The sequence below is a fragment of the Manacus vitellinus genome, unplaced genomic scaffold (genome assembly GCF_001715985.3).
Source record: "Manacus vitellinus isolate BGI_N305 unplaced genomic scaffold, ASM171598v3 scaffold_3_pilon, whole genome shotgun sequence".
Lineage (NCBI taxonomy): Eukaryota > Metazoa > Chordata > Aves > Passeriformes > Pipridae > Manacus > Manacus vitellinus.
In genome coordinates, this window is record NW_021940535.1 from 12,556,708 (window position 1) to 12,569,935 (window position 13,228).

At 36.5% G+C, this 13,228-nt stretch overlaps 1 protein-coding gene across 10 annotated transcripts in view; it reads right to left on the reverse strand.

Moving 5' to 3' along the window:
- Positions 1–13,228, reverse strand: part of ATP2C1 (ATPase secretory pathway Ca2+ transporting 1) — a 68,753-nt gene that overhangs the window by 6,437 nt on the left and 49,088 nt on the right. For all 10 annotated transcript variants that reach the window (XM_018075530.2, XM_018075535.2, XM_018075524.2 and 7 more), the window contains 10 exons: positions 12,109–12,265; positions 10,688–10,858; positions 9,620–9,717; positions 7,956–8,006; positions 6,998–7,164; positions 5,121–5,189; positions 2,336–2,452; positions 1,753–1,900; positions 1,051–1,146; positions 64–205 (listed from right to left, as the gene is read on the reverse strand). In XM_018075530.2, the coding sequence (XP_017931019.1) occupies positions 64–205; positions 1,051–1,146; positions 1,753–1,900; positions 2,336–2,452; positions 5,121–5,189; positions 6,998–7,164; positions 7,956–8,006; positions 9,620–9,717; positions 10,688–10,858; positions 12,109–12,265 (1,216 nt within the window). The remainder of the gene's footprint in view (positions 1–63; positions 206–1,050; positions 1,147–1,752; positions 1,901–2,335; positions 2,453–5,120; positions 5,190–6,997; positions 7,165–7,955; positions 8,007–9,619; positions 9,718–10,687; positions 10,859–12,108; positions 12,266–13,228) is intronic.

Here is a 13,228-nt window from a genome sequence, read left to right on the forward strand (position 1 = left end):
AATCACTAACACATTTATAAATTAATCCTTAATGTACAGTTTTGAAAAGGGAACTGTTCTTACCCAAGACACTCAAGCTCTCTGTTTGAAAAACCTTCTGAAGTGGGGGAAAGTAAATGACCAATAACTGCCCCATTATAGACCCAAGGACAGCATAGCAGAACATTTTGTTACTGCAAAGTCCAATCTCAAACACAGATTTTGTCTGTAAGAAAAGTAATATGTTACACTGTACATGTAATCTTAATTATCTTGACAAGAAAATAATTTGTAATTACAATTTCTTTTCATCTAGACTTTTAGAAAAAATGTAAAATCTATTCATCTAGACTTTTAGAAAAAATGTAAAATCTATTGTTGACCTCTTAGATAAACCAGAACAAGTTCTTGAACAGGTTAATTGCATTTTCTCCCTGGTAAACAGAGTACAAGTCTTGTCTTCATAGTCAACAACTTGCCAATTGAGCTCACTTTTCTGCAACTACAGTGCACTAGAAAAAGGTTCCCCCTATACTAGAAGGAAGGTTTTTTGGTGGTCTGACAATTCACATCAGAAAACAGACTGCAAATTAAGAGTAAATGTAGTAATGTATACTAGCACAAAATTTCAGACTTTCCTTAAAACAAAAAAATAGACAGAACAGTTTAAAAAGTTTTCCTTGGACTATGGGTTTAGGATTATAAAATATAAACTATAAAAGCTAAGGCCTTCAAGAAATTTCAGATTCTGGTAAGGGGGGAAAAAAACCACTAAGTCTACACAACACTATAAAGCACCATAACACTTCAGTTTTTAATAACAATTTTCTTGCTTCTGTCAGGACAGAAGCATTACTAGCAGCTCTGCACAATGTAAACAAATTAGGTAACCTAATTTACCTGTAATTTAAGAAATCCTACCTACGAAATACGTGAAACTCTGAAGCTTAATAGCAGATGTGAAGTAAATCTACAGGAAAACATTTGAAACAAACATAGCAAGATCTTCCCTCAAAGAAAGTTGTGCATACTGTGTAAATACTGTGTAAATGGACAATAAGAATCACTTACCTGAGATCTAGAACTCAAAGCATTGAACATATCAAAAAATACAAAACAGGTGAAAGTCATGGTTGTATCTCGAGGTGTTATTACATTGTCTCTTAACTGCCAACAAAAGAAAATTAAATGGCTTTAGCATGCTTTATATCTGCCACAACTAAAGTTATTACAGTAATTCAAGTTCTACTACCTAGGAAATGAAACAAAAGTAACTTGTTTGCTCCAAGTTAATTTAATAAATCATAAAGCAAAAATTACACACTTGTAACTTATAACAATTTGTAATTCTGAACTATGAATAAATGAAGTCTCATGGCCAACATTTATGCAAGCACATGGAATAGCAAGAATTCTATGATGCTCTATCAAAAGTTCAAACAACATTTTTCTCTACTGGGAAAAGAAAGTCAAATGGTTGTTTCATAACAGTCTGGCTAGAAGATTTGTACAATTACTTTATATGGGCCAAAGTTTCCCAAGTAGATTTGGGACCTGGAAAAGTCTGTGTTAAACTAGAAACTGGGGAATAAAACTGTATTTCTCATTTCAATAACTGTTTTGAAAATCTTCCTCTTTAATCTGCTAGTATTAAATAAGCATGGGCAAAAATTGCAACTAAGTTCACATTAATTCTGAATTCCAAGCGCTAGTATAAAAAGGATTTCCTTTAAATTAGGTTGTTATTGCTTAAGTTTTGCACTTTTGTCCTACCTCTCTCCAGAAGACGAACAGTGTTCCGCACACGATAATTATTGATGAAACCAGGATTTTAACAATCAGGTTTTTGGTCAAAATGCTGTCCTTCAAATTTCTTGGAGGCTTTCGAATAATATCTTTATCCACAGGCTCCACCCCAAGGCTTACAATTAAAAGAATATCTTACATTTTTATCATCATAAAAATAATTCACAGCTTCTAACTAGATTTTCTGAGTTGGAAGAAAGAGGATTTATTACTGTTTCCACTCCATATCTCCCACCACCATCCATCTGCAGTGAAGAGGGTCAGAGGAAGACCCCAGAGGGAAGCCAAAACCCTGCATGCAAGTTTCACGGGCATATCCACCGATCTTTGGGTATCCTTCCTGCCCCCATAATACTGTTAGTCACTAAAGCAAACCAAATGGAATTAACACAGAACCATACTGCAAACGTTGTAATTCAAAGAAAAAGTTTGCTCTTTCATAAACATTTCACTGAAGGTTAACACTTCACAGTTTCCTTTATGAGGAACCATTTTCCTTGCTGAAATAAAAGGACTACAGAACATAATGGAATTTAAAGTAATTACTTACCTTTGAGCTGGAGGTCCATCCATAATAATATTGATCCATAAGATCTGCATGGCATTGAGAGGATTAGGAAAGTTCATTAATGTAGCCAGTGAGATTAAAGTCAGTGCTGCTATACTCCTGTTGAAAGAATCCATTTTTATAACTGTCAGCATGGAACATTTCTGAAGATCCACTGATAACTGCTTTGTAATCAACACTTCAACTGTTTAAGAGTAGACACAGATTTTGACAGTGTGAATCATGACCAACATAAGACAAACTTTAAAGGTAGAGCATGAAATCCTTTAGAATACTCATCCTGACACAGTCCATATTTAAACCAGCATTGTTCTGGCAATAAAAAGGCAGCAAATTTGCATCTATAAACCTCCCAGACTTTTAGATAACATTCAGAGTTATCACTCACCTTCACCTAATTGATTTTTTTTTTTTACTGGGGAACTGGGTGCTATATTTTTATTGTGCCAGAAGTGGAACTTGTAAACATGGTTTTGAAAAACAAACTGCTTTTACACTTCTAATGTAAACAAAATCACTTTGTGCACCTGTCACTAGTTTGACTGATCAGTCAAGGCAAGGTACTACCCAAGCTCCCTAAAAATACCTACACAACTTGTCATTAGTAGCAAGATGAGAAGGCTGGGTGAAAGACTGAAAAACAGATTAGCTGGCTGCAAGCTTGGTATTAGAAACCTCTGTAAACAAGTAAGTACTAATTGCTCTCAGTACAAGATTAAGTGGTTTCATAACCAACAAGAGAGCAAGGCTTTTAATAATTCCAAATTTAGCAGTCTACTGAACCTTATTATGCTCTCCCTGCAAAGAGGGACAGAAAAAAACAAAGGGTAACTTACTCATCAAAAACCTGAGGCTACCATTCCCAAGGCTAACAGGCAAGCACACTTTCCCAGAATATCTAGACTTAATTATTTTTCAGAAGCAGGAGCTTTAGAGCACACAGAGGTTTGCCAGTCCGGTTTGGGGGAGGGGAAGGATGCTGGGTGGGCCATGGGGGCCCTCAGACTGGCAGGAGGGCGGGCGGGGCAGCCCTGTATATAAGTGTCCCAGGTGAGCAGTACGTGGGAAGATATGTGGTAACACGGTGGGGGGAGGTTAAGGTCAGGGTGGACAGTGGGTTCCTCTGGGGGTTGGGGGTCTTGGCCACGCTGGGGCCTTGAGAGACACCCGAACCCTGGGTAGGTACGGGGGCTGGAACGGTTTGTTTTTGGCTCACCTGCAGCTACTGCCCAGGTTCGGTAGGTTCTGGATATATTTGTTGCGCCCTGAAAGGGTGGTCAGGACAAAGGGATGTTCCTGGGTATTTCCCTGGGACAGAATATAGATGGGTGGCAGAAAAGCAGGGAGTATAAGGCTTGCCCTAACCATTTTAATGGGAAAGAAGCCTGTGTACCCCTTTACGGTTGTGAGCTATGCTGGCAATGGTACGTGCCTTCAGTAGGGTCGCCCATGCCAGACAGGTCAGAACTGTAGGGTCAGGTACAATATATCCACGGGCAGGATGAGCTCGTTAGCCTTCTGGCAGTCATCCTAGGAGAAGGACAACTCTTATTCCAAACCCAGGCAGATGGAGCTCATTCAGCCCTGTAAGGCCATCCATCTAAGAGAAGGATACTCTAATTAAACCTGTGTCCCGAGGACCTCGCTGCCACCGTCCAAGCTCGCTCGGCCCTGGCAGATGAACCTCAGGATTAAAGGGTGGGTTCAGTTCCGCGCACGCTGCATCTGACCTAAAAAATCCACTGCGCAGGCTCGAAGGCCTTACCCACATTTGCAAAGCCCTGTAGTGATGGGTGAGGGTCGAAACAGCACGTGAAAGGTGCGCTGGCAGCCACAGACTCAACCCTGCATGCAGGTGCTTCAGGGCATTGGTCGTTAGAGGCTGACCGGAGATGACAGTCTCTTTGGGCAGCACCCTGAATGACCAAGCAGCCTTTGGAGAGCACTGCTTGCTCAGTCAAGGCTGGAGATACATGACACTTCTTTTAAGTTTTATGCAGGTAAAGAAGTTGGTATTTTCTGGGGTTTGTTGTGAGTTTTTGTTGAGGATTTATTTTTTCTTTTTGGTATTATTTGGGTGGGGCTATTTGTTATTTGTAGGTTGGGGGGGTTGTTTTGGTTTTGTTTGGGGGTTTATGTTTTGGTTTTTTGTTTGTTTGTTTTTTTAATTTCTGCAACTTTCAGACCACCCTGAAATGCCATGAAGTACATGAACAACATGGTGAAGAGAAAAGCCATGTTCCTGAATCCAGACTCAATAAGATAAATTTTTTAAACTAAGGCTTAATAAACTCTTGTCTTACATACACATTACATAGCTAGCATATGGATCCTTATACGCAAGAAAAGGAAGTCAGCTTTGTATAGCTAACTCATTCCACAAACCAGTGTATGGATTACAGAAAAACTAACCTCCTGTTTCCCTGGTTTCCTCCTTTTGAATACAAGCTCTGGTTAAGGAGGGACTGACTACTAGCTTCTTTAAAACAGAGACCCAAAGGGAGCTATGCTGTTTCTTCCTATCCTTTCAGTAACTGACTTTACACACCTTAACGGGACACCTTAACTGTGACAAAGTTAGTTCTCTGTTTATTGCTCTGTTTCAAAATGCAACAAGCCACCAAACACAAAAAAACTCATAAGCACAGTGTAGCAGCATCCTCCATGACGTTTACAATATTGACATGAAGCACATCTGCTTCATGATCCTTTGATTCTTTCACAACTTAGTTAAAAACTTCTGATATTGACAAATTTTCTAACTTACGTGCTCAGTTGAAATCTAACAAAATTTTTTATGTTATTATAAATTCCTTTACCCTCTTCAATTGCAGACCTGCAATTAAAAAGAAAGATTACATCACAAGATGAATAAAACTATTGCCAAAAAAGAGTTAAAACAAAGCAAAAAAGCTACTAACGTAAGCAGCAATAAAAATGGCAGGAAACAAATGGAGTTGATGTTCTTATAATGTTGGCATTCATTGTTTTTCAACTTGACTATAAGAACCCAAACCATTATCTGATTGTGACTAATCATAACTTATTTTTCCAACTGCTTAACTTACAAAATAAAAGGTTATTAGTAAAATTGCCTCCTTATTCAAAATTTATCATCATCCTTGATGAGAGCTTCCAATTCAAGTCAGATAATGTAAAAAGAAAAACAAACAAAAAAACCACAAACAACTCCACACACATACTTTAAAAAACAGAAATACAGCATGACTTTAGAAGACCATGTATTCTTACTGCATCAGAAGGAAATATATACAGATCATCGCCTTAACCCCTAGCATGTGTCACAACTTGCCTATCACATTATCACAATTACTGCAGTGAGAAAGAATTTTCTAATACCCAAATCAAGCCTACTTTGATGCAAATAAAGCTGATCTTTTTCTTCTATTCCCCCAATAGCCAAGAACAACAATTAATCAGCATTCCTCCTGTAACTTTTAAGATAAAAACATTAAAGGGAGCGGAGGAGGATGTAAAACTATGGAAGTTCACACTTTTTTTTTTCTCCTTAGCATTCATCACTCTTCTCATTTTCCTATTGAGAACCTTCCTGATGAAGGGAGCAAAACTGGATAAAGCATTCCAGCCAAAGCCTCAATAAGCCCACATGTCCTTCCTATGTAGTCTTCTGACTATGCCAAAATTATTCCCTTCTCTCTTCTGTTTCTGCATAACAGCACATTGCAGTTGGCTGAATTAGTACAGGAACCTTTTAACTCTCAGATCACCCTTTAACATACTGCTAACTAGGTAGATTTTCTTATACTGTACTACATTTCACTTCTTCCCCAGGGTTAAGTGTCATAGTTCAAAACTGAAGTGCTCTGAGATGGATGCAAAATTTCTTGCTAGACAGCAGTCCAGATCGGTCAACAATTGCCACCTTCAAAAGTCAGATGAATTAAAGTCAAAATAGGATAAGTTTAGCTGAGCTCTTTTTGAAATACACCAAACAAAAAAGGTGAACAAGTACAAACAGCTGGTTACCAGAAGCTGATAATCTCTTTTCACCTGTGATGTATAAATAGTTCATTTTCTTTTCCTTTTCTGCAACACCACAACATTTAAGAGTTGAAGACGAACACAGAACTATGTAAATTTTTTAAAGCTTGAGTGGAATGCTCTGTCACCTTTTCATAAATTTTATCCTTCTGACGTAAGAAATTTAAATGAAGATGAATTCTACTGACAGCTAATAGACTCAAAATTTCACTTCAGTTATGTTTCCAAATATGCTACTTCCATAATTCTACTTGGAGTAGTAGAAATACAGGTTCCTTTTTATAGCACATACATGCACAGCCTCCTTTGTTACTTACATCTGATCTGTGTATGAGTCCAAAGCAGAAAAAGGTCTAAACAGGTAAATACACGCTTATATTATTATAAACATACAAAAAACCCACAGAAATGCTTAGTTGCCCATTGCACTATTATGTTCCCACATCTTTTTTTTTAATGGGATAATACAGGTGATCAACATAAAGATAATTCTCCTGACTTAGTGGAAAACTCATTTACAGCTGCTACACTTACAAGTTTGGGGAACTTCTGTTGGTTTTAACCCAGGCAACATCTCATTAAAACTATACAGTACCAGATATGTATATAAAGGGCACCTACATTATTGTCTGAAAATCATCATCCACGAGGATCATATCTGCTGCCTCTTTACAAACATCTGTTCCAGTTTGTCCCATTGCTACACCAATATCTGCAGCCTTCAGAGCAACAGCATCATTCACTCCATCTCCTGTCATAGCTACTACGGCACCATTATTTTGCAGGGACTAAGGAAAGGGAGAAGAGCTTAAATTAGGGATTGAAATAACCCATCCTATAAAATTATTCTAGATATAAGGTTTGTGTCATTGCCTGCCCTCCCCCATTTCTTATAATTGCATCATAACCTCCTAAAGAAAAAAGCTGCAGGTTTTCTTCTAATTAATTTTTATACATGATTTTAGGCTAAACTTCAGTTCATATATTCAGACAGCCTAAATTTTAAAGCCAGGGTATATAAAATTTGCCTTTAAGGGAAAGCAAAAAACTCCAGAGAAAGAATGAAGACATTGTATTGACATTTTAACATTATCGACCGCTTATAAGTTTTCATGTATTCCAGCTGTCTCAGTGTTCTTTCTTTCTCCTTTTTGTTTCTTTTTTGATTGTACCAATTGTTACATTGAGTATGTCCCTCTTTGCTACCTTCTTTTGTTAACTTCTGTACAGAAGCACTGCCACAGACATGGCTTGAAATTCACGCCCTTTTATCTTGTCTGAGAGGAATCAGATATACGATTCTTTCAAGTTCCCAGTCAATTCAACTGCAATGTGACATAAAATCTCAATCAGTCCTGAGCTCCCTCCACAGAAGAAAGCACAGTGTTGCCTACCAGCTGCCTATTCCTTATGGGCACTGTGCACTTTTCTAGGTAATATTTTCAAACATACTTTACTTTCAAAGCAAATGCACTTCTGATTTCATCTTGACACACTGTAGCACATTATAATTCAAGTAAAGGCACCACAGGCAATACCCATAGCAACAGTCCAGGATTTGAGCCTCTATGAGACATACCTTTATAATTTTCAATTTATGTCGGGGACTGGCTCTGTAAAATACTGCAACCTGTTAAAAGCACAAAGAAGAAACAATGAAAATTTGAGAAATAAAAAGAATTGCACTGGATTTTATAAAACTAGAGGATAAAAAATACTATCAAGGGCCAACTGTATTCTTGTTGGCTATAAAGTTGAAGCACCAGTGAGCTGGTTTTTTAATTGAGTGAAATCCTTAATTCCAGATAAGATTCTAAGTGCATTCTGGTAAACAAAGTTGGTGCTACTTATTTCAGGATAGAACATGCAATTTAGAAACCTTCTAAAATAATTAATTAACTGAGCTAAAACAGCTGCTGGCCTTCCTGACTAAATTCACACAGGCAATTGCCATGCTGACTCTACAATTAATGTGTTTTTCTCTTGTCAGGACTAGTGGCATGTTATTCAGTATATTTCAACTTTACCAGTTTCTGTATCACAATATTAACAACTGATGTTTCATAGCTAATTAATAAAGATTCCAGATTAGAAGGAATAATTTTCAGATTTTTCTTGGTCTCTTGATTTCTCTGTAAATTGAAATTTGAGCACATGGAATTTAGTTTTCCATAAACTCCATATAGTTAGTATTTTTCCTTTTAAAAAGCCTAATAAGAAGTCAGACTTCTCAATAGTCACTTTAGACTGCATACAGATATCAATCTTATTAGTTGATTCTAATTAGTTCCTAATAAGATTTTAAGTAAACACCTCGAAAAGAAATTGGGTCTCAGGTCAAACATGCCTCAGTAAATTTGCAGTAATTTCAGTTATTTAATGTGGAGAGCCCTTAAGAACGAGTACTGCCAAATAAACTAAAAATTACTACTTGTCACACAATTCTTTTTTTTCCAAGCTTCTGTGAGTCACTAAGGAAAGACAAGCAGCTGACAGCACACTTCTTGATTGTAAATATTGGCTTTTGGCTTGTTCATATCAGACTTAAGCATGCTGCAGTCTAATTTTACAGTCTTTTGCAAACAGAGCAGCATTTTGATGCATAAATCTTGCAACACAGCTAAACCTGAACTTCAATTGCATTTGATTATGCCTTCACATTTACAACTTTGACATTGGTTAATCCATTTAGTTATTTAATAACTAAAAAGTATTAAGCAGTAACTTAATAAACAGACTCTTTCAAAATTCTCAACCAGTGACCTCAGATCGATTAAAATCATTAAAAACACAGACAGCTCCTCTTACAAATTACAAAACAGTGGACTGTCTGAACATGCAGACTGTAAGGTTATATATATATATATATATATATATGTAAAAAATATATATATATAAAATATATATATATATATATAAAATATATATATGAGCTGGGTTACTTAGGAATAAAATAGTCTAATAATACAAAAAGGTGATGTTCACTGAGAGGTAGCAAAATGAACATTCCAATAAAGATACTGAACCATTAAAAGAGACAAAAATAATAAACCCACTAAAAAGATAATTAAGTTGAAAGAAATAAATTTTCATATTGTCATATGTCAGACCCAAAGATATTTATTAGAACAATATTATCTGTGTCTCAGAAGTTACACTTTAGCTTTCCACAGAACAAAAGCATTTCTCAATATATAAATGTAACTTTTACTGCATTTCAGTAAGTAGTATATCAAAACAAACCTTTGGTGTTATTTGAGAAAGCTGCTGAATATCCAAATCATCTATTTCTTCTCCAGATATTGCCTGTGAATTTTTGGAATACAACCCTAGTCGGCTAGCTGTAAATGAGTAATATAAAAGACATATTATAATATTTTATCCATTTAAGATGTTAAATATCCAGTTATACTTTTTTCATCCTAATATCTTCCGCAGAAGATCAGACCATCTTACTACATTATTGATTCAGTACATTGGAGTAAATTGTCTGAACTCCCGAGTAACAAAAACATGCTACAAAGTCTATTCTAATCAGATATTTATTTGCTTAGTCTTTTAGGTCTAAAGGTTTGTAGCTCATTCTGTTAGGTTTCATATAAACAAACACAAGGGCTCAGTACTCTCAAAGAATTCACAGTTCAAAAATAACAAGACAGAAAATGAAAAATAACGTCGGGGAGACAAGTTAAAAAAACCTCTGAGAAAGTACTGCAAATTTGGGGGTATACTTTTTATGTGCATATTCAACTGTTTGTTCACCATCCTGTTTGTAAAGAATTCACATTCTGGCTAAAGCACTTGTACTTTAATGCACTACATTGCAAAAAGAAGTTGTTTGTTTAAATATTTATAATACTTAAAGAGTACTTAAGCTTCAAACTTAGTTGTATGGACAAAACTGTATTGGACAGCATTAAAGTGCCATAGATCAATATTCCTTGTCACTGGCTATTTTAGTTCCTCCTCTTTGCCACGAGGCAAAGAGTGTAAGGAAGGTAGTGTTGAGGGTGTCAGAATCAGAAATCAACTACATGCTATAACAAAATACAGTAAGAAAATACATAGCTTCAAAAAGTAAACGTCATATTAACCAAATTAGAGAAATTACAGTTAAAGAAGAAACCAAAGTACCACTTCAGGCTAGGGTGTTGAGTTTTTTGTTTGATTTTTTCTCCCCTGCTATTTCCACTGTGCCACCCGTTAACCTAATATACAAAACTCACAAATATTAGACTTAATACTCACACTTCACAACTATTAGCTAAACAGAAAAAAAGTAAAAAATGAAAGGAAGTGGCCTATTCATACCGATGGCAACTGCAGTTTCCTGTGAATCTCCAGTAACCATTTTTATTGCAACTCCTGATGTGATCAGTGTAGTAACAGCTTCTTTTACACCAGTCCGTGGAGGATCAATTATTCCCACAAGTCCCAAAAAAGTCAGCTGTCCTAACTCAGGACCAGAAGCTAAGGCCAGAACTTTTAGGAAACAAACAAAGAAAGAATGTTACAATTTGAAAGTAACATTTACAGAGCATTTAAAACAACTGTTTCAAACTAGTAGGCCAGCACAAAGCAAAAGGGTGGGAATTGCAATTTTCCTCTTTTTAGAACCTTTTTAGCAACATATGTTGAATATTCAGAATAGCCTACTTAGGTATATGCCTGTCTTTTAGAGTAGTCTTCTTACCAAACAGTTGTATTCCAGGTTTTGAAGATAACTTTCCTATTCGTTCTCAGCTGAAAGAGTTTATACTTCCACTGTGTGTAAAGAGAACAACATCTAGCTTTGTGCTTTCTCTGTACATTTCTTTTATGTACAAGGATGAAAGGGAGGATTGGTTAATGTATTTATTTTCTGCTTTGGCGTTTTTTTCCTTTTATAGAGGCAGATTTCATTGAGTACATGCTGAATATTTCTGGAATCCCTTTTACAGTAGGATTCTTAATTCCAATAGATTTAAGTGACATTAGAGTTGCAAGGAAAAAGCAAGTTCACTTTTTTCAAAACATTACCCTAGATTTTTGTTTGACAGACAGAAAGAATGACTGTCTGAACAAAACAACACAAGGAGATGCCCCTCCTAGCATATCTTCTCAGATTCTAATAATTTGCATCTTAGAAATTTCCTGAACCACAGAATATCCACACTTTGGGGGGGGTGGGGAGGAAAGCTGTGTATGGACTTAACAGCCTAGAGTTCTCCTTACAGAGGCCAAAGAAAGCCAGTCATGTATAATCCTGGTCCCAAATCAACTTCTGACAATCATTTTCTGAAAAATATTTTCTGTTATATTTAAAATCTTACACAGTTTGTTAACATAGAAGATAATCATAATGGCATCTTCTGACCTGCAATCAGTTGGGCTAGCCTAACTCATGAAGGTGGAAGGAGCCAAAGTAATAGAAAAATAAACACATCCATGTTCAAAAGAGTCCACAGACATCTACAATAAGGTATGGAAGCTATTAAGTAGCAATTTACCATCCAGTTATGGTCACATGCATGACAGGAACCAACAGTGCCTTTTCTCACCCTTTGCAGGTGAGAAATTAATCACATTACTATACAGGTCTAAAAATTAAACAACCCAGTGGCACTTACTGAATAAAAAAAAAGATCCTAGTGTTTTTGGTTGCTCTTGTTTGTTTTTGGGTTTTTTTTAAACAGTAAGCAGTACCATTTAAAAAGAAAAATTGTTATTTTGAGACACTGAAACAGCCTTACCTCTAAGTCCTGCAGAGCCCATAGATGTCTTCTCTTGCTGGTATTGCTCTCTCTGTTGCTGAGCAAGAGGTAGGGTCTGTCCCTTACAGTTATACGATGTGCAGTACCTAATGACTTGTTCATAAGCACCTTTCATAAAGCAAACTTCGGGTTTGTCCTGAAAGGAAAAAGAATTGTTGTGTGCACACATGTGTACATATAAGGACACACACACAAGTACATACACACATGGACACATAAGAATGGCATATCTGTACTTTTGCTTAGAGCCTTCAGAACATAATGAAAATCAACCTTGTAAACACAAATTCTGTTCTTTTCAGTATCTCTACATAGTGTTTGTTCAAGAGCAGTAATGTCAAAAGAGCAAAGCCAACAATCAATATCTCATTTCAGTAGACATAAGGCACATTAGACACAGTCACAGTGTAGACTAAAGAGGCCATGCAAAGTCACTTTACAGACTAAAGAGGCCATGTGAAGGACAGAAATTAAACCTACACAGAACATTAGACCTGAAAAACCTTCAGCTCATCGTCAGACCAGCTGCACAGGTAAATAAACATCATCTGCATCCTTGTACCAGGCCTAACAACTCTAATATCTTCCAGATAGCCATCTAGCCTTGATATGATGATATTGAGAGACTGCGAGTCCACCACCTACCTCAGACACTGAACTCTAACGCTAAATCAACTCATTCCTTCCCTTCCCCCATTTGCCATTAAGAACTGCTGCCTCAGCTCAATTTCCAATCACTGATCACTCACCTTCTCTTCAGTTGAACTAAAAAGCATTTTTCAATGTATCTATTTTCTCCCTGTGAAGGTATTTATGCACAGTAGTCAAGTTATTTCAGTCTTTCGTGATAGGCTTAAGTGATAGAGCTCCAAGTTTCTAAACCCACTGTATTTTCTTAGCCTTCAAACAGTTTATGCTCCCTTTAAATCTGTTACCAATTTTTCAACAATCTCATAAAATTGCTGATTCCAGAACACAGACACAGTAAATCCTTGTAAGATTAAAATCTTATACGAATTCCTGCTCACCACTGTGTATACAGACATGAATCATCAATCATATAATCCATATAAATAAAAGGAGTCAAATGCTTCGCTCC